The sequence below is a fragment of the Sceloporus undulatus genome, chromosome 1 (genome assembly GCF_019175285.1).
Source record: "Sceloporus undulatus isolate JIND9_A2432 ecotype Alabama chromosome 1, SceUnd_v1.1, whole genome shotgun sequence".
Classification (NCBI taxonomy): domain Eukaryota; kingdom Metazoa; phylum Chordata; class Lepidosauria; order Squamata; family Phrynosomatidae; genus Sceloporus; species Sceloporus undulatus.
The window spans coordinates 69,434,545-69,460,745 of NC_056522.1; the positions used below are offsets into that span (position 1 = coordinate 69,434,545).

At 38.2% G+C, this 26,201-nt stretch overlaps 1 protein-coding gene across 3 annotated transcripts in view; it reads right to left on the reverse strand.

Annotated features, from left to right (window-relative positions):
- Window positions 1-26,201, reverse strand: part of MAP3K21 (mitogen-activated protein kinase kinase kinase 21) — an 87,391-nt gene that overhangs the window by 12,055 nt on the left and 49,135 nt on the right. For 2 of the 3 annotated variants that reach the window (XM_042446564.1, XM_042446566.1), the window contains exons 2-8: window positions 20,602-20,782; window positions 15,965-16,113; window positions 14,639-14,814; window positions 12,700-12,940; window positions 6,895-7,017; window positions 951-1,067; window positions 276-426 (exon numbers count right to left, since the gene is read on the reverse strand). In XM_042446564.1, the coding sequence (XP_042302498.1) occupies window positions 276-426; window positions 951-1,067; window positions 6,895-7,017; window positions 12,700-12,940; window positions 14,639-14,814; window positions 15,965-16,113; window positions 20,602-20,782 (1,138 nt within the window). The remainder of the gene's footprint in view (window positions 1-275; window positions 427-950; window positions 1,068-6,894; window positions 7,018-12,699; window positions 12,941-14,638; window positions 14,815-15,964; window positions 16,114-20,601; window positions 20,783-26,201) is intronic. The other variant, XM_042446565.1, reaches the window with a different exon arrangement.

Consider the following 26,201-nt stretch of genomic DNA (forward strand, 5'->3'; position numbering starts at 1 on the left):
CTTATCCCTAACATATTCCAACATCTTTAGAGTCACCAGCTTTCCTTTGTGGGTAATTAGTAATAAAAGAGATTTAATAATTAGTTTCCTATTTGTTAACTGGATAAATTTTTCCTAATTTTTAATGTGGGAGTTTATGGATTTTACTTTCAGGCACTGTTTTATTGTATCTATTGTGGTTATGTCACTCAGGAATTTTAAAACTGAAAAGTGGTATATAAATGTTGGAAATAAATATGTACTTTGATATATTCTATGTCACATAGCAACCATACCTCTCTTTACAATCTGAGCGCTCTTTTGTTTGAACTGAATTTGGCCCCCACGTACAACCTTTCTTTTTAAAGCTTCGCTTCACGTCTTCAAATTCTTCCTGATGACAAGCTGTACTTCTTCCCCAGGTTCTGTTGCTTTCATCTGAGGTTACTGCAGAAGGAAGGAAAAACTCATTACCAATTCTAAGCAGCTGTGTCATAAGCAGTAAGACAGTGCATTACCACAAATGCAACTCTTTTAACAGTCGTATCATGCTACAGTGAAAGAGATTATTCCCTAGCTGAATGACAAATTAGAAGGTAAATAAAATTAAACAGGTAAAGAATGATTTAATCAGCCCAAATACAAAGTAAAGAAAAGAAATTAAACCAATCAATGAAAAATTACTGATTTCTTTTCATGCTTGTAATTTTTGCTCCTATTAGACAGATTTACATAAGAGAAGATACAGATACTGAACACTTACAACAGATATATGCAAAAAAAACACCATTTTTGTGGTACCCTTTCATAAGAAAAAGGCATCTTAATATGCAATTAATGTTATGTGCAGTCATCCATAATCAAATCTCTGTAACGGATACCCAAGTAAGTGTTCAGGCTCTTGTGGCACAGAAAATGTAGCTAAGCAATTAGCATAACCAACACCTTTGTATGATTTAATGTGGTCTTGCCTTTTTTCTTAACCCCACTGGGAAGTTCATATTCACTTGTGATATCTACTTCTTGATGGTACACATATATACTGTTTTTTTGCCCATTAGGTGTATTGGGGTCAGTTTTGGAAATCACTGAAGAAACAATTAAAGAATACAGATGAAAATACCAAGATGTACTCCAGCTTGATATTATGTCAATTCTAGTACAGCAAAAGTGTTCTTAATCAGACATCCCAATGCAGAATGCACCCTAGGAACAGAAATGCACCCTAGGAACAGAAAACAACATGAAAATAGTTATCTCCCACTTCTGTTCCCCAGCAAATGGGGTTCATATATATAGCCATCATGTCAGTAATAGCTTGTCTGCTAAAATGGGTATTAAAGTAGGTAGTAGCTATTAAAGCCACTTCAGCCTCTGGGATATATAGAAAACAGTACAGTGTGCCCGTGTCATATGCAGGCGCACCTTACACGGCTTCAAGAATACACTGGAAGCAGCACCAGAAGAAGTGGCACTGCACGCCGGGAAAAGTAATGGCACACGCCACCGCAGGGATCCACAGAATTTCCATTACAGGGGGGGGGGGGGTCCGGGACGAATCCCTAGCATAAGGAAAGGGACTACTGTATATAGACTGTATTCACATCCCAGCATAATAACAATGATGGCAGAATATTATCAGTATCCATCTTTTAAGTAATAAAAACATTTACACCAATGTCTAGTATCCATTTTATTATTCAGTGGCATGAATGGTTATAGCTAGTGGATGGGAACATGCTGAGCAAGTGGATTTTCGAACATGGTGGAGAAGGTTGTGCAATCTGGAATTAAATGAAAAATCAACAGATTAAAGTTCTTAGAAGAGAAATTCTGACTGACGTATTTACTGACATATGGCAGCCATTCATAATTGTTGCTGCATACCTTCAAGTTGTTTCCAACTTAAGATGACCCTAAGTGAATAGGGTTTTCCAAGCCAGATTTGTTCAGAGGGCAGTTTGCCTTTGCCTTCCCCTGAGCCTGCTCTAGAAAGTGGACATGTCCAAGGTCACCCAGCGGGTTTCCATGCCTGAACAGGGATTCGAAACCTGGTATCCAGAGCAATAGTCCAACGTTCAAACCCCATTATACCGCCTTTACTTTTAAAATAATACATTTGATATCCCAAGATTACTCTAGGTTTCAGCAAAAATATTGGGAAATTTTGTTATGGGAACCTTGATATTTTACAGTTTGGAAAATGAAGATTCAAGATTTTTAAAGTATGTTTTATGTTTTAAATTCCACACTGTTTAATTGTATTTTAAGGAGGGTGGGTGGGTTGGGGCTATGGACTGTATATTTTAACCTTGTAAGCCGCCCCAATTGCATTTTGTAGAGAGGCGGGATATAAATAAATTTTATTATTATTATTATTTACTAAGGAAAAAAAGAAAATATATACTGTGCTGGAAAATTGTTTCTATCTTTGATAGGGTTTCTTTTGAATATATTTTTGTCATATGATGGTATATTTCTGTTTATCACTTCATAGTGCTATTTTGTGTTGCTGTTAGAAATAAACTAGTAACAATTATTTTTAAAAAATTAATAGCTAGTTCAATCTTCTTTTAAAACAACATATTTGGTGCTATCATTACATCTTATGGTTAGGTAGGTAATGATCTTTACAATAAAAAATTAGTGACATCTGATTTAAACTACAGTGAACCCTTGTTATACGCTGGGGTTTGGTTCAAAGATCCCCTGTGGATAACAAAATCTGTGGATGCTCAAGTCCCATTAAATATAACAAAATAGCAAAATGATGTCCCTTATAAAAATGGAATATCAAGGTTTGATATTTAAAATTTATACTTTTTTGAACATCTTCAAACCGTGGATGCTTGAATCCATGTATAAAAAATCCATGTATAAGAAGGGTCGACTGTATAACCAATAGTTAAAACTTATGTAAGGAAACATATTTTTGTAAGCCTTTTAATTATTTTGTTAACAGCTGAAGTGACAGATCCATTATGTCTACAGAAGAGTCCTGATAAAGGCTAAAATACATTAGTATCTAAACTTTTGGTTGCATTGAAGAAATGCTTGTGCCTTTCAATATGCCACTACATTTCTATTCAAACTAGGTGAGGGGAGAAAATGCACTGCTTGAGTGAGAAAACAATTTCAACTTCACCCAAATAAACACACAGGTATTAATGTCTGTAAGAATCTCTCCTTCACTGTTATCTATCAGTTCTGAAAGAACAGAAGATAAGGAGAACAAAGGATTAAGAAAATGGTGTTCAAAGAGAAGAAAATAATCTTTTGTTTACAAGACATTCAGGTTGAAAGACTGACAGACAATAGTCCCTTTCAGTTCTGGGAAACAGGAGTGATAATTTATTATTCTCAAAGAGTAGACACTGAATAATTAACCAGCACTAGGAACTGAACGCAATGGGAAAACACTTGGAGATAAATTGAATGTAACAACCTCCTCTCTCTCTCTCATCCTGTCTCCAGAAACTTCAAGTTGTATTCTATTTAGCACTGCACACACATTTTCCATTTTTTTCAATACCACTTTTTGGAATCATTTTTATTTCTTTAAAATATAATAAAGACAGTAATTCAATTAAGCAAGAGATCATATGACTGTATATTGCAATATAGAACTGTATCTAGTAATGTCATTCTTCTGATGCAAGTTTCTAGCATTTGTGGAAATCTTATTTTTACCCTTTTATATGTATAGATCCAGTACTTTAATTCCACTTAAGCAAGTGTTTATACAAGCCATTACTACACAAGGAACTGTGGAAAGTGAACTAGTTGTCCTGCTAGCACTTACACAGCTGCTACACCAACAGGGAAATGCACATGGAATACTACTCTTAAGATATTTTTTCCTGATAGCATGACTTTGCAAATAGTTCTTAGAATTTTAAGTCATCCCACAGTTCTTAAAATTTGTAAGTCATCCCAAGAGTTTGCATATAAACAGATGGATTGTACAGGCATGTCTGGGTATGTACCTTCAAGTCACCTGTTGAGATCCTGTGAATTTCATAAGGTTTTGTTAGGGAAGAAATACCCAGACGTGGCTTTGCAAGTTCCTTTCTCTGAAATACAGCCTACAGCACCTGGCAGTCATTGGTGGTATCCCATTCAAGTACTAACCAGGGCTGATCTCACTTAGCTTCCAAGATTAGACAGGATTTGGTGTCTTTAGGAAATTTAGGCATTTGTTGTTATGTGCCTTCAAGTCATTTCTGACTTATGGCAACCCTAAGGTGGCAGAATCAACTCTAGTGATAACTAAAATATGCCAACAAATATGGGGGGGGAAACCTGGTTGTCAACAATATGTATACCAATCCACAAAAATTGACACAAAAGACTACAGCAACTGTAGTACTATAGTGTTCAAGTCTAAATGAAAGGTACTTTTACCAGTACTGGGAGAATGTCGAAGGGATGCTACAGAAACATACTTTTCCTGCATTGGGCTGCAATAGCATGCCTGCAATAAGCAATCCAATAAAGTTTATGCCAGAAGAGAGTAGGATTTTACTCTAGTCAATCCTACTGTAGCCGTTTGGAGTGGCCTATAACAGGCATGATAAACAACAACTTCCTTCAGAATCCCAACAGAAAGGAAAGGCGAGAGCATAAAAGCCTCAGCAACTACCTCCAGCATATTGAAAAAACTTAGATTTGTATGCTTGGCCATCAAAACGGAAATCAGAGGTTGGTGAAAGAGAAAGTCATCCCTGGAAGCTTTTTAGACCCAAACTTCAGGAGGCCTTTATTAGGTTAAAAATGTTTCTGTTTATTTACGCTATCATTAACATGACCTGGTTGTTTCATTTCACATGAGCATATTGTCAAAGCTGCATAAAAAGTTTGATGAAACATGTTGAACTGCTCTTCTTTTTTATGGGGCAGGAACCTGTCCCTATTCTTTCTATATTATTTCTGCCTCTGCTACTGTCCCTATTCTTTCTATATTATTTCTGCCTCTGCTATCAAATTATCTGTTAAAGGAGTCATATCTAGGAATAGATCTGCTTTGTTAACTAAGGTACAGCTGTACAAATGTAGGTAAAATCATGGAGGTGACATCTGTAAAAAAAAACCTACAAGCCATGCTATGGACATGGAGACTTCACATGCTGAAGTAGTACAATTCTAAGAATCATCTACTTTAACAATGAAGAGAGAAGGCCAACATCACCCTTGTGCACTGATTGTAAACTTCAGATTTTAAAAAAAGAACTCTCGAATAACAGACTAGGGTCCAAAACAAACCAGCCCAAAGGAGCAGCATGACACCGCCCCATTGAGCGCCACATTGGGGCCATGGCAACTGCACACTGCGGCCCCAATATGGCTTTTTTCTGGTGCAAAAAGAAGCAGCAAAATGACACTCTGCCGCGACTTTTTGGCGCTCCTGTGGTGTGCGGTAACTAAATGCCGCACCACTGTAACACCGAAAAGCTGCCACCATGTAAATGGCTGGATGGCTTCACAGCGGCTTGGGAGAATGCGTCATTCATAAGCCATGCCCCCAAGCTGCTGGGAAGCCAGTATATTTTGCACGTCTGTTCCAGCTCTATGTCTTGGGCTGACAAGGAAGTGCAATGCAAACCACTAATTTCCAAATCAAGAAGCATAATCCTGCATGAGCCATATATGCCCATGACATAAATACACTGGCATTTTTGCCCACCTTTTTACGTTCCATGACAATTCCATGTGTTAGATTCAGAAATTTTCACACAGCATAGTATCTAAGCTTTATATACAATAAGTAACAAGAAGTAACTTGTTATTTGATAAATTTTAGATTAATACCTCAATAATAATAATCATAGAATCATAGAGTTGTAAGAGACCACAAGGGTCATCCAGGCCAATCCCCTGCCATACAGGAAATCTAAATCAAAGCATCCCCGACAGATGGCCATCCAGCCTTTATTTAAAAACCTCCAAGGAAGGAGATTCCACTACACTCTGAGGAAGTTTGTTCCACTGTCAAACAGCCCTTACTGGCAGGAAGTTCCTTCTAGTGTTGAGGTGAAATCTCTTTTCCTGTAGCTTGCATCCATTGCTCCAGGTTCTAGTCTCTGGAGCAGCAGAAAACAAGCTTGCTCCCTCCTCAATATGACATCCCTTCAAGTATTTAAACAGGGCTATCATATCGCCTCTTAACCTTCTCTTCTCCAGGCTAAATATCCCCAGTTCCCTAAGGCATTCCTCATAGGGCATGGTTTCCAGACCCTTCACCATTTTGGTTGCCCTCCTTTGGACACGCTCCAGTTTCTCAACATCCTTTTAAAATTGTGGTGCCCAGAACTGGACACAATATTCCAGGTTGGGCCTGACCAAAGCAGAATAGAGTGGGACTATTACCTCCCTTATCTAGACACTATACTTCTATTGATGCAGCCTAAAATTGCATTGGCCTTGTTAGCTGCTGCATCGCACTGTTGACTCATGTTCAATTTGTGGTCTACTTGGACTCCCAGATCCCTTTCACACATAGTCATAATAATAATAATAATAATAATAATAATAATAATAATAATAATAATGTGATGATTAAATCAAACCCTGAACACAGCTAAAAAATTCATCAGTACCAGTATTAAGTCTGATTAAACACAGAGTATTATTAAAACTGTACATTTGTATAATAATTCTGAAATTTACTGGAACAATCCTATTTTTCCTGTTTTTCCCCCCATTACCATTCTATTCAATGCCTTTGAAGGTATGTTTTTCTTTACCTTCATCAATACTAAACAGCATTTCATATCACAGTTTTGTATATGTTTACCTAGACATAAGTCCCATTATTCTCAAGGACTGTAGCTTTATTCATATAAAAATGTACTGCAAAATTAACAGAGTAATACCATTTAAGATTAAAAGAAATGAGAAAAACTCATTTAGACTTACGCTGGATAGCTCGAAGACGGGGAAGCATTGGGGGACTGCTTGGTGGACTAGAGCTGTTGCTGTTTAAACTTCTTCGCTTATCTAGATTTGGGGAAGCTTGAACTGTTATCTTATGCTGAAAATCTATTACAAATAAAAGAATAAATTATGTTTCAGTGTTTCTTTCTTTTTTAAAAAAACCTCCAAAACACAAGACTATCATAACAGTTTTACATTCAATATAGATGCATATGCATGCTAACAATCAGATTTTGAAACTTGCTTTAAATGTAGCAGAAGTTGAGCATTAAGAATTTGTTATACCTGCAACCCTGCTCTGTCTTTAATAATTATGTTAAAATGTGGGGGGATATTAAGAAAGATTTAGAGAAATGGGCAAATATTCAACTTTCATGGTTTGGAAGAATATCTGTTATTCAAATGTGTGTTCTGCCAAAAATTCTTTTCCTGTTCCAGACAATTCCCATCTTGCATTCTTTCAAACCACTTGATAAATGGCAGAGCGATATTATGGGATTTGTCTGGAACAGGAAGAAAGCCAGAATTAATAAAAAAACAATGTGCGATAAAAAGTCTAGAGGAGGTTTGGGGGTGCCTGACTTAAAATCTTATTATTTTGCTGCGGCTTTATGGTGGCTTACTGAGTGGATAACTCTAGAAGATGTACACCTACTTAACTTAGAGGGAGAGAATCTCAGATTTGGGTTCCATGCTTACTTATTTTACTCTAAAGATAAGGTGCATAGAGCATGTAAACATCATGTGTTGAGAAAAGCTCTACTAAAAATTTGGGAAAGATGGAAAAGCAGACTCAGTAACCAGATTTTACAATGTTGTTCCCCGCATGAAGCCTTCTTTAATAGAGAGGCCATTCCCAAAAAAAAATGGCTTAGATACTCAGATTTAATAAAAGACCAGCAAGGAGTCTTGGTGTTTAACACTCAAGAAGAACTGAACCAATCAGGGAGTAACTGCCATTGGTACCTATTTAGACAACTTAAAGAGAGATGGAAGCTTGACATGGCAGATGTGGGAATAGCAAAAGAAAAAACAGCCTGGGAAGAACTATTGAGTAAAGTGAATAGGAAGGCAATTGCGAAATTCTATGAGCTGATCCTTTCATGGAATACTGAAGAAGAGCCTATCAAACATAGTATGATCAAATGGGCTCAAAATGTGGGCCATAACATTTTGTATAAAAACTGGGAATACATCTGGAACAGGGGGCTAAAATATACTGCTAATCAGGACCTGAAAGAAAATGTAATCAAAATGGTTTACAGATGGCATCTTTCCCCTCATAAAATTTCTCTGATCTATAAGAAAGTTAGTCCTATATGTTGGAAATGTCAAAAAACCACAGGAACTTACTACCACATGTGGTGGACCTGTGAGATTGCAAAAAAATATTGGATATGTGTATATGAAATAATTGCGAAAGAGTTAAAAATTTCAATCCCTTTCTCCCCGGAAGTGTGCTTATTAGGGATGTTTGAAGACACTGCACCTGTGAGATATCGAAGATTATTATTCTACCTATTCACATGTGCAAGAATTGTCTTTGCTAGCTTCTGGAAACAGAACTCCGCCCCTTCAATAGAGAAATGGTTAATGAAAACTTTCGAAATGGCGGAGTTGGATAGAATGACCTCATGGACCAAAGGGAAAAGTGAAGATCAAGCAATAGAACAATGGTTACCATTTAAGGATTATATTAAGAGAAGATGGCAAAATATTTTGCTAGTCTGATTAAAAATCATGCACCACTGGGAGATGGGACTAAATAAGCGTTTCCATATCTAAGTTGCTCTGGGAGCAGAATATATTTTTCCTTGGAAGTTAATTAATGTAATAGAAGGGATTTCTCCCCTCTCTTTCTTTTTACTGCTTTTATTTAATATATGAATTATGGAAACAAATATACTTTGTTAAAACTAGAAGCTTTACTGTAAATACAAAGGAGCAATCTGTCTATACCGGAGGGGGGACATATGGAAAGTCATTTAGAATTTACATATTGTATAAGATAGAGAGGAGTTTGCATAGCAACAGTCTATTTAAATAAAATTATAACTAAACTATAGTGAGACGCCCCAAAAAGAGACGAGAAAACGTAAAGGTATGCTCTTCTTAGAATTACCCCTTGGGAAGTCCCATACTCACTTTTTGTTTGGAGATCAATGTCTTAAAGGAAAAAATGGAAATAAGACATAACATAAGAATTTAATATTGGAAGATGAAGTTAACTGAGTAATAGGAAGCACCTTTATGTTAAATGTTATTTTAGTCATGTCAAGGAACTATTTGTTTTGTCAATGTGAAATATGTTGTTTGTATATAAGGTTACACGCTTCAATGTATAATGTGTATAATGTTGTATGAATGTTTTTGTGTTTGTTGGAAAATGAAAATAAAATTAAAAAAAAAAAAGAATTTGTTATACCTGCAACCCTGCTCTGTCTTTAATAAACTCAAGGTACTGTTGCATGATCCTATTCATGTTTACTTGGGAACAAAACTCACTGAGTTAAAGGGACTTGTTCCTTAGTAAGTGGCCTTTGGAATGAATTCTTTGCCTCATAATAAGTTTATGACCCCAGTGAGACAGCTGACTGTGAATCTGAACTTGATTATCTCCACACCCAGTCCATAAGAGTACTACCAGAACATTGCACAATGCTGTCTTTAATAGTTATGTAATCAACTACCACACTACATGGCACTTAGAAACTGGCTGCAGCAACTTCAATTCAGTACTCACTTCACAGATTGTTCAGTTTTATACCTTATGAAAAAGAACCAAGCATAAAAGGTGAACAAGTTACTGGCAAAGTACAATAACATCCAAAATCCACAAAACAGTCATACCTTTATTGAGGTAACCAAAATGCACAAAATATACGCCGCAAGCCGGTATGATTTTAAACACCTTTGCCTAATGCAGAAGCTAGTGGAACTTCAAAAGCTTACATCATGTATTTTGTGCATTTTGGTTGATCCAATAAAGTATTGCTATTTTCCAGATTTTTGATGTCATTGTACTTTACCGTATGGCTAACATAGCACGGCAGCAGAACTTCTGAAAAAGATGGATAAGGAATGAATAAATAGCTTACGTTAATGATACTTTCAACTGAAAGGCACAGCAATACAAACAAAAGTACCACAGGCTTGAACCAGGAACTAATTTTAATACTTACACTGTACTCTTGTTGGTTAGCATAATTACATTGGCCTAGTGCAATAGCTGAGGTAAAATGGCTGCAAGGTAATAAGGGATGGATGACAGTAAAAACCTATCTATTGGAAATGAAAATTCCCTGCTGGGTCTCAGGCTGGAAGCACACATTTCACTGATATAGAAACAGGTTTTTGCTAGTAGAAATCACTCCAAAACACGCCTTATGCATAACAGATTATTATGCTTGTCTCAGTTACTGACAGGATTCAATAATTTATGTAATTTTTAAAAAGAATAATTTGTAAACTACTTTGAGTGCTCCTTGGGGCTATAGCATAGGACAGTGATGGTGAATGTTTTAGGGACCGAGTGCCCAAACTACCAGGTGCCAGGACTTCTTGGATGGGGAGGGGGGAGAGACAGGACTTCTGAGGCAGGTTGTCTTCTCCCTATCCTCCCGGGCTTTCTGCTGTCTCTCTAGAGGCAGCTGAAGACTCAGGACTGCCGGGAAAGAAGAGTAACAGGCACACACCTGTTCCTCCTCTTCCCCACTCTCTGTGTGCCACAAAAAAATGCCTTTGTATGTCATCTCTGGCAAGTGTGCCATAGGTTCGCCACCACAGGCAAAGGATATAAGCAAGCCAAGTAATAAATAAAAACAAGAAAAGAGTAAGCTGACTTCATCATAGCCAGAACTGAGCATGAGAAGCAACTTTGGTGCACTGTTGTCTGATTTGGCTTACATTTATATTTTCAATTGCCATTAAGTGGCAAACAGACGGACTTAACTGATCCTTAAATTAAAACAGTCTGCTAATAGAGGAGGCATATCTATATTTCAGTCTGGCTTCAGACCTGGCTATGGGATGGAGACAGCTTTGGTCTCCTTGGTGAATGACCTATGCAAGGAATTAGATAGGGGGAATGTATCTCTGTTGGTCCTGCTGGGCCTCACAGTGGCTTTCGATACCACCAGCAGTGGTATCTTTCTGGGCCACCTCTCTGGGATAGGACTTGGGCAGTGCTTCCAGTCTTTCCTGGAGAGGTGGATCCAGGTGATGTTGAGGGAGTCCTGTTTGACTCCTTGACCGCTGGCCTGTGGGTTCCTTAGGGTTCTTTTGTCCCCCATGTTATTTAACAACTACATGAAACCAGTGGGAGCTCTGGGTGCGGTATCCTCAGTATGCTGGTGACATCCAACTCTTGTCTCTCCTTCCCACCTGATTCCAAGGAAGTTGTCTCTGTACTGAACCAATGTCTGATGTCAATAATGGTCAAGATGAGGGCAAACAAACTCAAGCATAATCTAGACACAACGGAAGTGCTCCTGGTCAGTTGTAAGGCAGATCAGGGAACAGGGATTTTAACCTGTGCTGGAAGGGGTTATACTGCACCTGAAATTTCAGGCTTGGAGCTTGTGTGTTCTCCTGGACTCACCTCTGAGCCTAGATGCCCAGGTTTCAGCCGTGGCCAGGAGTGCATTTCCCCAGTTAAAACTAGTGCACCAGCTGCACTTGTTTCTTGAGATGTCAGATCTAGCTACAGTGACACATGCTTTGGTTACATACCATTTGGACTACTGTAATACACTCTATGTGGGGCTGCCTTTGGAAACTGTTTGGAAACTTCAACGGGTTCAAAATACTGCAGCTAGAATGCTGACTGGAGCCAGTTATAGGTGGCATATAACTCCCTTGTTGAAACAGCTTCACTGGATACCGGTTCGTTTCCAGGCACAATTTCCAGTGCTGGTTTTCACCCATAAACCCTACATGGCTTAGGTCCAGACTATTTGAGAGACTACATTTCGTCATATGAACCTGCTAAAGCCCTAAGATCTTCAGGTGAAGGCTTCTCTCGGCCCCAGGATTGCTTGGTGAGTACATGGGGGAGCGTCTTCTCAGTGGCTCTGGAACTCCTTCCCACAGGAGACTGAACTAGCCCCTCCCTGCTTGCTTTTTTGCTGGCACACAAAAATGTTTTTATTTAGGCAGACTTTATTATGTCTTTTTAATATAATAATCATGACAGGGTGGTTTTATTTTATAGGGCATGTGCTTATTTATGTTTAGCTTTTTTTATGTTTTAATGCTAATTTTAGACTGTTTTAATTAATGATTTGAATTGTTTTTACATTATCACTATAAGTTTTTAAAATGTTTTATCTTGTGAGCTGCCTTGGGTCCCATGTTGTGAAATAAATAAATAAAATAAATATATCCTATCCCTTCAGAAATGCTTGCAACATCAACAACACTACTATAATGTGTGATAAATAGGGCAAGAGAAGATTTCATAACCTCATACCTCAAAGCAATCTTCCTTGCTGTAATTGCTTCTAGTAGTTTAATTTCTCTTCATGCAATCTGACTGAATACACTGGAATGGACATTTAAACTGAATATGTATTTATTTATTTATTTTTATGGTATTTACACTAGTTCTGGGCTAAACTTTAGACTCTATAAAGTGCACTTTCTTACAATTATTTGTGCAAAAAAGATTGTGATATTACTAGATTTAACATTTAATGATAACCTCTGAATTTTTCAACTAGTGTGGAAATTCATTAGAAAGCCTAAATAAATCTGCATAAAGAGACAAAAGGAAAAAAGAAAGCAAACCTGAAGGTAGACTAATTCTGTGCCCATCCTTAAGTTTTAATCGGCTTTTTTTAAATTTTCCTTTTCTCTTCTTCACATTTGGCTTCTCTTGATTTAATTGGAATATCAAAATGTTTAGTTCTCGCTCCAACACATCAATCTCCCGTTCTGCTAGCTGTTGCTCACGCCGTTTCAGCAATTCTTCCTGAGATTTCTGATGAAGAGCAGCTCTAGTTAACTCTTCTTCTCGTGACCTCAGCTCCTAAGAACAATTATAGAAATACTGGTTAGGCCTTAGGATGAAAAATGTGCTGAATCATTATGAATAGCAGACCCTGCAGCTTTACAAATAGAAACAAAATAGGATATCCATCTGAACACATACAAACACACACACACACACACAGAGAGGGTTTTTAAAAGGAGGCATCCATTGCCGCAGAATCTTACTATTATGAGGCTTTTTAAAGACTCTGATTAGGCTTTGTAGAATCAAGAATAATACAGAAAAACGTTGGCACTATTATGTCTCTCAACATTTGGTCTTGATGTTAACCTCTATAATGAGTTCCAAAATTTGTCTCTAAATCATTATTTTATCATGTGGACATGATTCTGTCTTTAGATGATAGAGAAATAGTTCATGGCGTTTAGTCCTACAGATATTTACATCCAGAATCTCTGACAATTAGCCATGATGGCTGGAACCTCTGTGAGGTGAAGTTCCAAACATCTGGAAGATCAAAATCTGAGAACCACTGTTATAGAGGCGAAGAACAGTGTCAGCTATCAATATTGAACTGAGGGCTCTTTTGTTATATTTTGCTTTTATTACCATGGCAACAATCTATGAATTCCTGGAGTTTTGGTGAGGCCTGGAGCTCTCTCTGGCTAGGAATTCTAAATGCTCTTCCTTAAACTGCAAACATGGCATTGTGGCATAAATGCCAGAATTGCATAGCATTGAGCCATGGCAGTCAAACTGGTGTTAAATTATATTAATTCTGCAGTGCAAATTCAGCCTATAAAGATCTGAAAGACTTGTTCACCTTATGCAGCCCTCTGAAAACTCAGAGCAAGAGTCATTATTTCCATCTTTCTGGAACCTATTTCATTCCATCTCACTTCTACAAATTTGTAAATATGATTTATACTTGAGCATGTATTATCACACTGTACTGCATCTGAAGAAATGGGTTTATATCCATCAAAAGTGCTGCTACATTCCTTCCCCCCCTTCTTCCTTTTTATGCTGCAAAAGACTAACGTGTTGACTTCCTTTAAAACTAATAAGATCACCATGTTATTAAAATAACAGTACAGTAACGTCTTTTGGTTGAAGTTGACCACTGAGTTGCGCTGAATGACCTAGATATTCCTAGAGAGAACATATTAATAAAATTCGTGAATAATCAAATCCACAAAGTCACAGCCACAAATGTGGAGGGACAAGTGTATGTAGTTTTAACAGAGTAAAACAAGACATGCAATATCAATAATTCTCATAGTATATTACACTGGAGCCGGAATGTACAAGAACACTGAATCTATTACAGTGGGCTCATGGCATCACTGGGCTAGTGATCTGCATGGATTGCCATGGTCCATATTATTCAATGGCAGCATGTGGACACACTGACACAAAAGCACACATGTCACTGCCTACTGAATAATATGGGGTGCAACCATCCATTTTTTCCCATCCACAGCCCTCCCCGGAAACGAAGCCTTGTGGATGGGAAGGGTCCACTGTATTCTCATACTAACTCTGAGGTTTTGGTTATTGTTTCTCTAACAAACATCATAAAGACAACAGTGAATACGAGATGAAAAACAATTTAAAAGAATTACACAGTTACAGTTTTCATCAAGCAATTCAAATATCCAATTATTATCCCACTGTATTTTAAAATTATTTCCAAATCTCAATATTACTGTCCTTCCTTTAGAATCCACTCACTTTTTCCTTATTCCGCAGTTCATCAAATATCTGTTGGATTTCCAGTTTCCAGTCATCTTGCATGGAATGAAAAGATTCCTGAGGCATCTCTGTCATAACAGCTCCTTCAATGGCACTAAGCTGTTCAAGAATCAAGGTGAACGAAGGTCGAATATGAGGATCCTGTGCCCAGCACTCTAAAATTCATCAGTTACATTAGTCAGAGGTGTAGAGGGATAGGTGCTTCTAATCCATTTTATGAATTTCTTAACTACATAAAAATAATTCTGAAAAAAATTACATGCCTATCACTTCTTTTCCTTTATGCAAGTTCAGCTCACTTGGAACCAAATATTTTTTTCAGTAGGTTCTGGTTCAGTTCATGTTAAGTGGGAAAATCTCCTATACCTATATAGAGAGGGTCACAGAGCTGGCACTATATGGGTGCTATGCATGAAAAGTAGCCAGTAACTCAAGTGTGCATGTGGATCATTTAGGTCTCCATATTGTAACACATTCATTCACTTTGCAAAAGGGATGGAGAAAAAGCAAGCAGGTTACATATGGTGACGTGTGATCACACTGATGGCTTATGAGCAGTCACACTCTGATTACGGACAATGGTGGCTGTGTGAGATCCCAGGCCCCACCTCATGATAAGTCAAAAGACAAACTGGTCCTGTGATAAAGGACAACACTGGAGAACTTTTTTTAAAAAAAAGATTCAATCTTTTCCCTCAGTTTAATCCTGTAGTATAACCAGCTAAGCCAGCTACACTAATAATTAGCAAAGCTGCTTTTTAAGTCACTTTTGATCAATTGATTAACTCTGATGGTGAAAATACTCATATTTTTCCTTATCTGATTGTCACTTTTATGGACTGGTTTTTGAAGATCAGGTATTTGCTATAAAGGTACAAATGTGGCAACAGGATTAAAACACTCGGATTAGATAGTGGAATCCCACTCATCCTTGCAATTACCAAAACAGAGTGACTTTAGGAAAATCATCACCTCCAAAACCTAAGCTACCTCACAGCTTGTAAGGCTAGGTGTCTGTTTTGAGCTTCTGCTGGAGAAAAGGCAGAATATGGAGTACTGAATAAATAAGCAAGCAAGCACTTCCAAGTATGAACCCTGCTTTAAGAGCAGCCTATATGTTCCTGTGTTGATTGTATTAAAATCATTTTATTACAGAACTGCAATGAAATGAAGAATCATCTTTTTCTGTACCTGAATAGAAGTTAACACAGTAACAAATGAAATGCTGAAACTAAAAACTTACACATATTACAGACAACATGCAAGTAATCTTATAGCAGCTGTTTTAATAAGCAGCACAAGTACCTTTCATTAGTTTAGCAAATGGTTCAGGACAGGTGGATGGAATGGGCAAAGTAAGCTTATTGACAGCAACGCCGTAAGCCACAGCAAGACCATCAATGCCACGATAAGGAACTTCTCCTGTAAGTAGTTCCCACAGCAATACGCCATAACTATAAATAAATTTTTCAAAAAAGTTAAATGTGTTTAATGTTGACACATGGCTTACTGATGAGCATAAAAGGGCAGCAGCCCTGTCTAGAAAATATTCCGGTAGAGAAAACAAAACATTCAAAAATACTATGACAAAGACTATTACATCACAACACTGTCTATCCTTCTAGCATTGATTGTGATGATTAGCACTACACATGCTTATAGCAAAATGAAATGTGTCATGATGACCACAGGTATGTTATTTGGAAGAAATCCACACACACAAAGAAGGCTCATGAAGAATAAGTGGTTTTAGCATGTTTTTTCCAGAAGCCTGCATGCAGGAACGTGCAGAGAAGGCTATTCAAAATAAGATGCTGAATAATTCCTATTCTTCCACAATTCCCACCTTGCTTTTTAACCTGAGTAACATAAAATGAAGTAACTCAATGGGAAGTTCATTGCAATCCATACAGTTTTTTTATATTTATTTATTTATTTATTTTACCGTTTATTATAGTAGTCTCATTCTACTAAATGATTCCTGAGCCTCAAAAATAATGTTTTATTAATTTTTTCCCACAGGCTATGTACTGTTCTTATGATGTAAGATAACATGTAACTTGCACAGAATTCATACTCCAAAAATACGTCTGGTTAGTTGTCACAGAGAAGGTTCCCATCAACTGTGAATCCAAGCAAATCAGTCCAGATCACTATGGACTGATATGGAGGTAACAGGGCAAAACAAAGAACAAGCTGTTTATCCCAGACCAGCATAATTAGGAAATGCTAATGGTCTGAAGCATTATGTACAAAGACAACACTGAATGCATTATCTAATCCAGCACCCCTCCTAAGCCTACACACATGGACACAGGTACCCAAGCATCACATTAAGTCATTACAAGAATTAGCAGGTACAGTCCACCCTCCCCATATGCAAGGGATCCATTCCAGACCTCACCCACCCACCCCTTGCATACGGGAAAAAGAGCATATGCTCAAGCCCCATAGAAAATCATGGGGTGTGTGCTTGCAGCGGCACACAGGACGTGTGGCGTGGGTACGCACCCCATTATTTCTGAGGCAGCTTGCCTTCCGCGTAAGCTCAAAGCTGCGGAATGCAGGCCCACTTATAAGGAGGCCTGATTCTATATGTATCCCTCCTTCCCCTTCTTTTCTTCACTAAGAAACTAAGATGAGTAAATAAGGATATGTGAAATGCATGCAGGCCTCCATTTCTGTGTCAAGAGCAGGGAACATGTGACTAGGATTGCCAGATCAAGATTGTTGCAGGCCCTGAGATTTCTGGGTCCAAACCTAGGGATGCTGCCCTAGTGATGTCATGGGGTCAGGACCTGGTGATGTCAATTATGCATTAAGTAGCAAGCTCCAATTTCCCATTCACACACAAAAAGATAGAAGGTATTTTCCTGTTTGGAAATTCAGTCTTTGCAACACTTGACTGACCAGAGGTTTGAATGTAGTCATCTCCTGCCTAGTGCTGCCAACATGAAAACTGGACAATTTGAACCCCTGCCTGTCACCCAGAGGGGAGTTTGGGTGATGCCCTGAGGTTTGGCAACCCTACCTCTGACCAGAGATTGAATTGGCCCACTGATGTTCCATGATACAATTCTTTGGTGGTTCCTGAGCATTTGTCTGAGTTCTATACCCATTCTAAAATGTTGAAATGCCTCTGGCTATAAAAGCTTCAAGCAAAAATGTGCTGGTGTTTTATTCCCATCCTTTTGTCCATGATCACACCCACCTTTGGAATGCTGTCCTCCTGAATTTGTTTGGAATTCAATTCATCCCTTGGGCTGAAAAAGATTCCCCACCCTTGATGGATGTGCTACTGAATGGTGTGGAGGGTGAGAAAAATATTTTGATGTGTAGCATATGCGTGGGTGAGTGTGGAGGGATCTTTTCACAGGATGGCACTCACAGAATTTATCTAGAAAACAGGCCTTGAGAATAATGCAGGCAAATACACAGCCATTTTTTTTCATTAGTGGCCTTTCAAAACAAAAACCAGTGCTAGAAGTCCCATCTCTATATACTTTTGTAACATAAGAAAAGCATGCAAGATAATAAGCAAAGTAAAGAAATCCTGAAGAAGTCAATGATAAGCTAGTGTTCTAGTAAGCTTCAAAAGAATGTTACTCTCAAACAACCTATCAATAACAGATATTAACAGAGCTGCAATTTCAGGGAAAACAAATATACTGAAATTGTGTCAGCAGTAATCTACACACAGAATATGAAGGAATGTTCTATCAAGGTGTATTACTGCCTAGTACTTGTGCCTAGTATTGTTAAATCCTTAATTTAACAACAAACATTTTTTAAAAGATTGCAGAATAGAATTCCAAAGTAAAAGAACAAATATTTGGCTCCTTAAAGGGAATTATTGCATATTACAAAGGAAACTAATAATCAGAGCTGCTCATTAGAAGTACAATGAAGTTGATAATTAATACTATAATTGATGAGGCTTATTTTATTTTAAGTAAATAAAATCAAGTTACATTTCTCAGTTAACTTCTGTTTACAGCTCCTATAGCTATAAAGATATGCTTGAAAATGTGTGGAAAATGCTTAATAAAGTCTCAGAAGCCCATAGTTTAGCATTGCAAAAATGTGTCTGTTTGAGCTTTGGCTTGAATCACTCCTCCCTTTTCTTCCTTTGTGGTGGCTGTAAAGCGATGAGAAGCTTTTGATTGAGATTAACTGAATTTCAGTGCATCATCTAAACCACTATTCCCAAAGTGGGTGGTACTCTCTCCCTGACAGCAGTGGAAAGATACAGGGGGTGGTGAGTGAAAAGGGGACCTTAAGGGGACCCTCTGTCAAAATATTAGTGCAGAAGAAAGACAAGGGGAACCAGTGGCCTTTAGGACCAAGATGGGGTGAGTGTTGCATGAAACGTCTCTTTTCAGAGTCCCTTAAAACGACTGTGCACTCTTGCTGATCACTTCATGTGGTGACATCTCCCGTTCTGAACCCACCCCCACAAGCTCACTCCCTTAGTTTTGTCTTTTGCTAGTGGTGGTGACGTTTAAGAAACTCTTGGGCACAGGGCATTGTTTCTGTGGCTTGGAGTAACGCCATTTGGGGACACACTAATTGATGGGTTTGAACACATGGTGGTAGGGGAGAAGGAACTTTCTATTTTGGAGCCCTGCTTAAGCTTTGTGAGCTTTGCCAGGACTTGGCTGGTGGGCAGAGGAGGAGCTGGTGGCAAGCTGGGTGAAGCTGAAGTAGACATCACTGGCTGGTAGGCTGCTGCATAGAGTGACAGCTTCAGTGAGGGACAGCTTCTGTCCTCATCATCCAGGATAGGCATTGGGAGGTTATCACACAAGGGTAAAGGGGACACTAGCCAAAAAAAGTTTGGGGACCACTACTCTAAAGTGGAACATGAGCCCACCAGATACCTCTCATCAGCTATAGGCAGCCAAGACAATAGCAAAGAATGTTGGGAGCTGCAGTCAAAAAAATACCCAGAGGGCTGCAAAATTCCCATTCCTGCCTTTGGACAAATCACTTCATATAGTCCTATGTTATATTGTTTACTTTTTACTGCTCATAATCTATCTGGAATTGCAAAACATAGAGGATTGTAGTTAATCCGTAAGTGAAACAAAACGTTTTGGTCTGCACTTCACAGAAGTGAAGAACTGGCAATCCTGAGACACACAAAGATTCATTCTCATAACTATGGTTTTGCATTACACCCAAACCAGCCTAATATGATTAGCAGAGTCAGAGCAAAGAATGTAAACTGTAAATGCAATGCAGACTAAACTATGTAAAACGCAAGAAATTAAGCAAAATTGCTTAGTTTTCATTATGTGTATAGGCAGCGGAAGGAAGTCCTCTTGGCACAGAATTTTAATTTTCTTTTATCACTGGAGTCTACATATCCCTGTCAGTCATTCTCAAGTTTCTTAAGACATTCTGAACTTTATGATTAAAACATGAGAATCTGATTATCATAAATCTTGGATGCCTCTAACTGATATGAAGCTGTCCTGGCAGCAGGAATGACTATTAGACTGAGAACACTAAAACATCTTCCTCACTTTCCAGAGCCTTCCTACCACTGGCAAGAAAGGCAGGAGAGTGGACAAAATGCACCTTACTATCTCTAAGTGTATCCAGTTGTCTGAAAGGCTGAGAGCCACTGCTATCATTTCCACACAGCAAACAGTGCCAGGTGAAGAAACTCCCACTTAACTGAAAAACACTGACCCAACAATAAAATCATAATATCTGAAAAAACCATACCAACATAACAAAATAAACTAAACAAAATAAAGCATCTAACCATTGAAAAATCCCATTCCACCAACTGAAAACAGTATTTATTTGTCTAGTAATCATGTCTATTAATCACATGTTAATCATGTCTACTAATCACATGTTAATTCAACCTAAGATTTCCTCAAATTTGATTTACCTGAAGAGAACAAGTCAAAACACTGAAAAATATTTACCTCCAGATATCACTTCCTTTAGAAAACATAGATGATTTGATAACCTCGGGAGCCATCCATGCATAAGTTCCTGCTGCACTCATTTTAGTTGTTCTGTGCCATTCTCTAGCCAAGCCAAAGTCTGTAATCTTCAAAGTTTTGTTATCGATATCATCATTCTCTATCTTCTCAAGTAACAAAACTACGAAGGGAAGAAAAATTGTTTGAATGGTCATTAGTATTAGCCTGATATTTTTGAATACTGTACATAGATAAAATCTATTTATAGCTACTTTCAAGCTAGATGTTACTGTTGTTTTACAGGTTGACTTATGTGTCTTCCTTTTTTATAAATGTATATTATAATATTAGTAAAACAAACAAATAAAACATAGCTTTGATTTAACTTGAGATTGAGAGACTCAAGGTGCAATTCAGCAAGCACATCATCTGCACCTTTATTTCATTTTCATGGAGAAAGAAACAGCTTAGGTAATGGTAAACAATGATTTACAGTTATAAAGCTCATGAAAATTGTCTCTTCTGGCTGGTAGAATCCAGGAGATATTGTCCAAAAAAGGAGTGCTCCCAAGCTCCAGATAAGCATGGCATGAACAAACATCAGCAAACTTCAGGCTCACAAACTCCCTGTTCTTTTCTCCTTCAATGTTGATACAAAGAGGCATTGGGGAGCTGCACTACATCATTCCAGATTGTAAGGAATACACTACTACTGCTACAGGTTGAGCCTCCCCTATCCGGAATTCCAAAATCCGAAATACTCCAAAGCCCAAAACATTTTTCATGGGTAGCTGAGATAGTGACACCTTTGCTTTCTGATGGTTCAAGTGTACACAAACTTTGTGTACACAATTTTTTAAAAAAATACTGTATAAAATTACCTTCAGGTTATGTGTATAAGGTGCATATGAAACATAAATGATTTTTTATTTAGACTTGGGTGCCATCTCCAAGATACTTTTATGTACACATATGCAAATACAGGTACTCCAAAATAAAAATAAAAATCCAAAATGTCGAACACTTCTTGTCCTAAGCATTTCAGATAAGGGATACTCAAACTATATACTAGGTATTATTACTACAACAATTACATTTATTTATATACTACTTTTCCTGCCAGCCCTGGGACTCATGGTTGCTTGCAACAGTTAGAACTGATAGAGCCCAAAGTGCACATCATGCAAAAATTAAAATATTATTAATCTAGCAGTGGAATTAAAAGTAATTAAAAGCAAGCCCATTAAAAAAGGAAAAAAAAAACCAAGATGGGCAATATGGTGAAATAGTTACAAGACTGAAGGTGAAAAAAACTTCCTTGCATACTCTGTCAGAGAGAAGGCCAAACTAGAACACTGTTCACACCCCCACACACTGAAAGTTAACTAATATCCAGCTTGCACTATCTCTGCTTGAGCAGCAAATGTATCCAAGCACTTAAGACAGGCACAGGTCAAAGTCTGATCTGCAGATAATGGGTTGTGATAAGCTTTCTTCAAGCTGTACAAATTGCAAGCCACCATTAACAGGTAACCACTTATACTATGCAGGGCTGCGGAATGTGTTCAAATAAAGGTCTACTGACCTCTAATCCTTGTGGGGGTGGGTGGGGAGATGTGTAATATTTTACTATGTTAAAAAAAAAAGATAGAGAAAAGAAAGACATGACCCCTAATGAATATCAATTGCCTAGAAACCCAAATGAAATACTGAGGAAAATTATATTGAAACTCCATGTCTGCAATGGCAATAATTAGTACCAGGAGAATGTCGTAAATATAGTGCCATGAACATGATGCCCTTTGTATTTTAATGAAAGGCCTATTGTTTTGCATTCTACACACGCAAAGCAGAATTCCACAAATTCCATGTCAGTCAGTTAGTCAGTCTGACCGAAACCAAACACAAACTAACTGGGAAAGGTACAGTAGTAACTGGCATACAACCAGGTTTCATTCTAGTAAGAGAGCAGGGGACAAAACAGCAGGCCCAGAGCAATTTCCTGTAACCTGGACAAAGGGGAATTACAATCACAACATATACTCTGCTTAACCCCCTTTCCTTTGTCGATCTGGGTGGCAGACTACTTGACATAAACAAACTAAATAGGCTCCAGTGCCTCGTGACTGAACAAATTCTTGTGGTCTGTTGCTTAGCAACCTGCACTAGGCCATCCCTTTTGGACTATACTACTGATATTTGCCTCTCTCATTAGCTTCATATCAGAACAAGTGACCTTTACAACCTTGGGCTTATTCTGTGCACTCAGCCATACATGCCTGAAGTACACAAATGTCTGGAAGTTATTTTAAAGCAGACACAATATGATCCAGGTGAGGAACAACCTGCCATGTAAAAGGCTCCCTAAAAATAGGTTGGTACTGTAGAGCTTGATTCTTGCAACCACAAGCATCAATATTTGCAGTTAGGATTACAAATTCAAGCCGTTTTAAAAACAACTCTGCAAAACGTTGACTTAGACTAATAGAGAATTCAGCAAGGAAGTGCATTTTCAACGCTGTGCTCATACATTAACATACATTTACAGTATCAAGCCAACCCACTCATGTACATCTTTTCTATACAGTTGTCCCTCCCAATTCGTGGGGGATCCATTCCAGACACACACACACACACACACACACACACACCCCACAAATTGGAAAACCACAAATATTCAAGCCCCCACTGAAAATAATATCAGAGAGCACCATTCACATGCGCCATTTTGTCCCTCCTGGCTTCCAGTCTGTGGAAATTCAAGACTGCAAATGGAAAGAGGGACAACTGTATAAGCAACCCAGTTGTAATGGTCAGCCACTGTCCACCAACAATTAATACTACAAGAAAATACAAGTCTAAAGGCAATTCAAAAATAAAATATGCCAATGCTGCTTCACATTTGAGTGCTTCCAAGAAACTGGGCCCATTTCCTCAGTCACAGTAGAATTCAATTTAGATGCACATTTGAATACATTGTTCAAAAGAAAAATATTACTTCAAGAAGTTTAGCCATTTGCTGTTGTTCAAGTTGTTCCAATTTGTGGCAACTCTAAGGTGAACCTATCAAGGGGTTTTCTTGGCATGTTTCTTCAGAGGGGGGGTTGCTATTGCTTTTTGCTATCTGAGGCTGAGAGTATGGCTTGCCCACTGTCTTCAGCCATTACTGATTCTGCGATTCAGTACAAATCCTTACTAGAGGATGGAACTGAAAACAGTTTACTTAAAGTTTTATTATGTGTCTTTTCTAATTAATCTAAACTGACCACGGACCATAAAGGGGCTCTACAGAGTAACTGTGTGAGAACTCTAATCCAATACCTTAAGTGGCTCTTTCCTATTTAAATCTTTACCATCCTTTTTAACTAAGCATGCTACTAGGCCACAGGCCTTTCCAGTACAGCACTTCCAACCTGAAATTTCCATTAGGCACAAGGAGTAGTTTATTTAAGGAGGGAGTAAAGTACTGCCCCACACTTTGCAGCAGCACTTCCCCACTCATCAGAGGAGGTGGTGATGACAACACTCTTCCCTCTCTTTGCCAGTGGCTAGGCGTTTTCCAGGAGCCGGCATGGCACACTGGCTTGAGTGTTGGACTACAACTCCAGAGACCAGGGTTCAATTCCCTACTTGGTAATGAAATACATTGGATGAATGTGGGCAAGTCACATGCTCTCAGCCTCAGGGGAAGGCAATGGCAAACCTCCTCTGAACAAACCTTGCCAAGAAAACCCCACAATAGGGTTGCCTTAGGGTTTCTGCAACTCAGAAACTACTTGAAGGCACACAGCAACAAGGAATTTTCACAGACCTATGCCAGCTGCTGGAAATGCTGTGTGCTGGCTATTTCTCAAATGCCTAGTTCTGTTGCATCCTTAGAGTCAAGTGCCATGGTACAGGTGATTTTCCAGGTCACCCTGCGTAAAATGCCTAGCTTCAAGGAAACTCAGAGCTGAGCATTTGGGAAGTGGTGGCTCCGGAGGGGTGGCGAGAGTAGCAGCAACTGTCCAAAGCAGAAAGGGTTCTCCCAGGACTTGGAGTGAGAGGGGGAAATAGTGAGTTTGCCATTCCTGATACTCTGCTGCCAGAGGCAGTCACCTCACTCTGCCCAATGGCAGGGGAGAAACTCAAGGAATTGTGAGAGGAGCTAATTCAAAACAGAATAAAACCGGGAGAAGTAAAAAGAAGTTGCTGTCTCTGATACAGAAGCATACTGTAAGTCTGAAACCATGAAGCAAGAGAAGATAGGTAGGGATGTTGTGATGTACAAAGCACATAAGACAAACTGTATATAATATCCTGTTATAATCTGGCTGTAAGATTTGTTTGAGAAAGTAAATATGCCTTGTAGAGCATGAGTGGGTTATTGTTTCCTGAAGAATTATTTTAGACAAATCAGTCACATTTAAGATGTGAACTTTAGCTAGAACTGTACTATCTCCCCATCCTTCTGGACAAAACTTTGCCAAATGTCTGATGTATGATGACAGCAATTAGAAATGCAGGTGATACAAGGTGTGCATGTAAGGTAAAAGTGTTTCCAATACTACAACTTTGCTATAATGCCCTAATAACTCCTCCTTCCCATCTATGTTTCTTTAAAGCCATAACATTCCCATTAGGTCTGGAAAAATGTTCGAATGACCAAAATAAAAGAAACAGTACAGCAAGCAGACATGAATATGATTTTGAAAAAATATAATTGTATGATTATGAAACATTAAAAACAACCGTAACAGTACACACACAGACAGAATCAAAGCACGAATATCCTTATGAAATTCACTGACAGAATTATCAATTGTTATTGAGGCCCCATAGAGACAGGCCAAAATAAAGCTGCTTCGGGTCACTTTGGAGGTATGCTGTTTAAATGATGCTTACATCCTAAGAGCCCGGAAGCCACGCCAAAGCCACGCTCCACTCCAGTGGCTTCCGGACTCTTAGGATGCATGCATCCTTTAAACAGCATACCTCCAAAGTGACCTGAAGCAGTTTTATTTTGGCCTGTCTGTATGGGGCTTCAATAACAATTGATAATTCTTACTTTTCTCTGTTCTTGTTACTAACTAGCAAGTGAGATCCATGTTTGACACAGCAGGGTCACTATGCTTTTACAGAACCAAACTTTTCAGATGTAAAAGGTGGGAAAATCCAAAGTCCAAGAATTCAGAAACATTTGTTGAAATATGAAATAAAACAAATCAAAGTATAGGCTTTAAGGGAACTGTAGGGTATTTAAATTTTGTCCATGTTACTGGGGTAGGTCCCACAAGCATTGGGGAAAGCTATGACATCAACTTTTATTTTAATTATTCAGTTAATGTGGATGTTTCTTTAAAACTGTGTTTTGTATTTTAATATGGTTTACTCTGCCTTGAGGAGAGGTCAGAAATAAATAAATAAATAAATAAATAAAAATAATTCTACAGCGGTCAAAACTAACATATACTCAAGCTACTTTGGACTGTGCTCATATGGAATGGGCTTGGGACTACAAATTGAAATGAAAAAGATTTATCAGACATACCGTTGTCACTAACTGTATTTCCACAAATACATTGTAGAAATGATGCAATTTGACATCACTTTAACTGACA